This window comes from Cydia splendana, chromosome Z (genome assembly GCF_910591565.1).
Source record: "Cydia splendana chromosome Z, ilCydSple1.2, whole genome shotgun sequence".
NCBI classification, from domain to species: Eukaryota; Metazoa; Arthropoda; class Insecta; order Lepidoptera; family Tortricidae; genus Cydia; species Cydia splendana.
In genome coordinates, this window is record NC_085987.1 from 4302554 (window position 1) to 4306948 (window position 4395).

The 4395-nt window shown below is 36.5% G+C and overlaps 1 protein-coding gene across 1 annotated transcript; it reads right to left on the minus strand.

Annotated features, from left to right (window-relative positions):
- Positions 1-2917: 2917 nt before the first annotated feature.
- Positions 2918-3945, minus strand: LOC134804993 (mast cell protease 1A-like). The gene has a single exon (XM_063778281.1). It carries the CDS (start codon positions 3884-3886, stop codon positions 3089-3091), a length of 798 nt encoding a protein of 265 aa, XP_063634351.1. The 5' UTR covers positions 3887-3945; the 3' UTR covers positions 2918-3088.
- Between the last annotated feature and the right edge of the window lie 450 nt (positions 3946-4395).

Here is a 4395-nt window from a genome sequence, read left to right on the forward strand (position 1 = left end):
ATTTTATCAATCATTAAAAAACGATTTTGCCAAAAAAGGATATGGCACAAACGAATTCTCAACCGACGATAGATAGAGTTAGACCAAGAGAAGTCTGCAACGATGTTGATAGCACGCACACGAAGAGTAAGTGTTGTTTATACGTCATAATTTCATAGAAGTTTTAAGGAAACTACAAAAGTAAAGTAGTAGGTACTGTAATGGCTTCATCGAACAGGCAAGGATAACAACTGAGAGCTAGCATATCGTCATATGACTCATATGTTTCACAGCCTACCTACTCAAATTTCGCTCGCGACTCGCGGCCCACAGTTTGCGAACTGCTGATCCAGAATAATAGTTTTATTCATTATCTGTGACCTTTCTCTCCGTAATCGGGTATTAGGTGGGTCAAAAACATTTTTAGTATGATTTAGCGTTAAGTCTTTCCCGTGGACATCGCACAATAAAAAGAATTTAAAGCACAAGTTATTAAGACATGTTAAATTTTAGTAAAATCGTTAACTTTTTATATTGCCCACCGGATAGGATAACTTAATATCCGGGACGGTTTTGACCCTTGACTTTTCCGTAATTGGGTAGTGGGTCTGATTTTTATTTTGTTGGCTAATTTTTGTTTTTTTTTGAGTTTTCGATAAAATTTGGTGGACACATAGAGTTCTCTATTAGGTTTGTAAGTACAATAAACTGAAACTCAAACACTGAAACGGAAAAATCAAAAATTACATAAATTTTTTCGGTGCTAGTTATGATTTGGTATTTATCCGCGCCAGAATGAGGAGCTCTACATACTAGTTAAAATTTAACCCAAATCTAACGGATAAAAATGCTCTAACCCAACGGTCGGCAACAAGCGGCCGCGGCCCGCGAGCCTCCTTGGCTATTTTGTATGTAATACTAGCTGTTGCCCGCGACTTCGTCCGCGTGGAATCTTATCTTCACCATTTTCATCTTTAGTACCTGTAATTTTCATCGATGCAAACTTTATAATACAAACTTTTAATATAATGTTAATGTCCTTTTACCAAGTTTGAAGTTCCTAGCTTGAAAGAAAATTTATACCACATATAAACTTACATCCCCTTTTTTAACCCCCTTAGGGGTTGAAGTTTTAAGAACATTGAAATAACTTTTTTTGTAATCTTATATTATAGTTTTCTAAGAAGTTTCAAATCATTTGTATTCAAACTTTCAACCCCTTTTTACCCTGTTAGGGGATGAATTTTACAAAACGCTGAAATTACTTTTCCTGTCTTCTAATAATATCCCCAAATACAAAGATTCAAGTCCCGCGTTCCAAAAAATGTTTGATATCCATACAAACTTTCAACCCCTTTTTCACCACCTTAGGGGATGAATTTTCAAAAACGCTGAAATTAGTATTCTCGTATTTTAATTTAATACCTTTTTGCAAAGTCTCAAGTTTCCAGCTTAAAATAAAACTTGAACCCCAAACAAACTTTCATCCCCTTTTCAACCCCCTTAGGGGTTGAATTTCTCAAAATCGCTTCTTATCTCTTGTACACTTTATAAATGTAATCTGGTGTGTAAATTTCAACTTTCTATCTTTTGTAGTTTCGGCTCTGCGTTGATGAATCAGTCAGTCAGTCAGTCAGTCAGGACACTTGCATTTATATATATAGAAGATTGACAAACGAAAATGTCTGATAAAGTCATAAATATTAACAAAGTGCGGCCCGCGTCAACTTCGTTAACAGAACTGGCCCTTGGCTGTTTAAAGGTTGCCGACCGCTGCTGAGTCTAACCTACTAGTTCTGTGAATACTGGTAGGGCTATGTGCGAGTATCGCCCACAGCCGAGGAGGCCTCAGGGTGTATCAAGGAGAGGCCGACTCGCGCGATGGGCTCCTGTTCGCCGTAGTCGTACAAAGGAAACATGGTCACGGATTTTGCAACAGCAGTTTGCACTGCTGGGTTCTTGGCGTTGTAAGCAACTACAACGCCAACAACACCGTTTTTGAAAATTCATCCCCTAAGGTGGTGAAAAAGGGGTTGAAAGTTTGTATGGATATCAAACATTTTTTGGAACGCGGGACTTGAATCTTTGTATTTGGGGATATTATTAGAAGACAGGAAAAGTAATTTCAGCGTTTTGTAAAATTCATCCCCTAACAGGGTAAAAAGGGGTTGAAAGTTTGAATACAAATGATTTGAAACTTCTTAGAAAACTATAATATAAGATTACAAAAAAAGTTATTTCAATGTTCTTAAAACTTCAACCCCTAAGGGGGTTAAAAAAGGGGATGTAAGTTTATATGTGGTATAAATTTTCTTTCAAGCTAGGAACTTCAAACTTGGTAAAAGGACATTAACATTATATTAAAAGTTTGTATTATTAAGTTTGCATCGATGAAAATTACAGGTACTAAAGATGAAAATGGTGAAGATAAGATTCCACGCGGACGAAGTCGCGGGCAACAGCTAGTATTACATACAAAATAGCCAAGGAGGCTCGCGGGCCGCGGCCGCTTGTTGCCGACCGTTGGGTTAGAGCATCATCTATGCAATTAACGGATTCTTTATTGATTCTTTATATTTAATACATGGAATGCAAAGCAAATCAGATTATGTTCTGAACGAAGTTTAATTTACCCTACTTATCATGTAAATAGTTATGTAAGCTATTACGCTACCTAAATAAATACTTACATATTTCTACGGCGATGCATGCCGGCAGAATATCCCGACCTAACACCTTTTACTAACCAACATTGTATATGTACCTACCACATTCTTGGAAATATAGTATTGATTGAAAAAGAAAGAATAAAAAATCTTATAGTTTTCTACTTTTATTTCATTTCTTATATGACATTTGATAATAAAAACCAATTTAAGTTTATAATTATGTAGGTACATAACCATAAACTTAAACATAAATGAGTAGATTGGGTAATTCAATATCAGTTTCAGACATACAAAATTTAAGTTTTTAATTTTGATTATTATTTTGATTGGTTCTAAAACTTAATATAAAATACTGAAACTATTGGGCCGTCAAGGTTAATAATGGAGTTTGTTTTGATTCGATAGAAACAATGACATTATAATCATCATTTATTTAAACGTCATTCAAGCGTATATATAGTCTTTTGAATCCATTCTAAATATGGGCTCACAGGGGTATAATATGTAATAGGGGTATAACGTGTAGTAGTATAAATTGAAATGGTACTAGCTACTCCAATGACACGTCCGTCATACACCAGCGGGCCTCCGGAGTCCCCCGGGCGACCCTGTTGCTTCCTGTTCGAACAGTTCGGCGCTACACATAACCAATTGTCATAGAGTTCAGGTTCACAAAGGGCCACAATACCCTCGCCAATTTGAAGAGGAATGAATTCCGTTTCTCTGTTTTCTTTCGAAGTCACAGCAATATGCTTTGTTACTAATCCAAAGCCCGCGTATTTAACAGGAAGCCCAAGGAATGTTTTATACTCGAGCGCCAGCAGTCTTGCAAGGTTCTTTTTGGGTATTTTTTCAGTGAAAATTAGCGCTATATCATTTAACAAACCTGGGTCACTGTAGGAAGGGTGAAGGTATGTTTTTATCATGCTTGAGTACAACGTGGTTTCGTTTGCTGGCTTTGTAAAATCACCATATCTGATGACAAGTAACGCAGAACTTCGAACGCAGTGGGCTGCTGTGAGGACCCAGTCTTCCGCTATAAGGCTGCCGGTACAAGATCTGCCACTAGGGTTCTTCCTTTGCAGAAGCACAATGAAAGGGAACTCGTTATAAGTGTCGTTCCGTCCTTTATACACCCTCAAATCTCCACGGCCAGGAGCCTTATTTGCACTTAACTTCACAAGTATTGCCAAAATAAATAAGGAGGACATTTTTAAGCAATGACAATTTACTTGCATTTTTAACTCGACGATTATAAAGTAAATGCGATTATATATATTCTGAACGGGATTCGAAAAGGAAGTAATAAAAAATAGAACGATATAGCAGTTTTATTTGATTTCTTTTTATAGCCTTTCGAAATCAAAACCAATTAGAGTCGGACCAAAAAAAGTCTGCACCGGATTTGATAGCCCACGCAGTGCAAGTGTCATATATACGTCATAATTTCATAGAAGTTTGACGTTTAAAATAACACTATCACTGCGTGGGCTATCAAATCTGCTGCTGACTATTCTTGGTCTGACTCTACTATAAATCCATAAAGATAAAAATAATGATATTATGTTGAAACCATTAATATTAGTTTTTGAAGGATTCGGTTTTGAATTTTTTATGTTTTTAGTTTTTAGGGTTCCATACGTCAAAAGGAAAAAACAGAACCCTTATAGGATCACTCGTGTCACAGCCTTAGAGGATATAACCAACGGAGACGCCATGTCTAAAATTTTCGGTACAAAATAGTCTG

What these genes read in the sequence shown, in the direction of transcription:
- LOC134804993 (XM_063778281.1), bottom strand. Translation starts at nt 3,886, where the DNA reads ATGCAAGTAAATTGTCATTGCTTAAAAATGTCCTCCTTATTTATTTTG.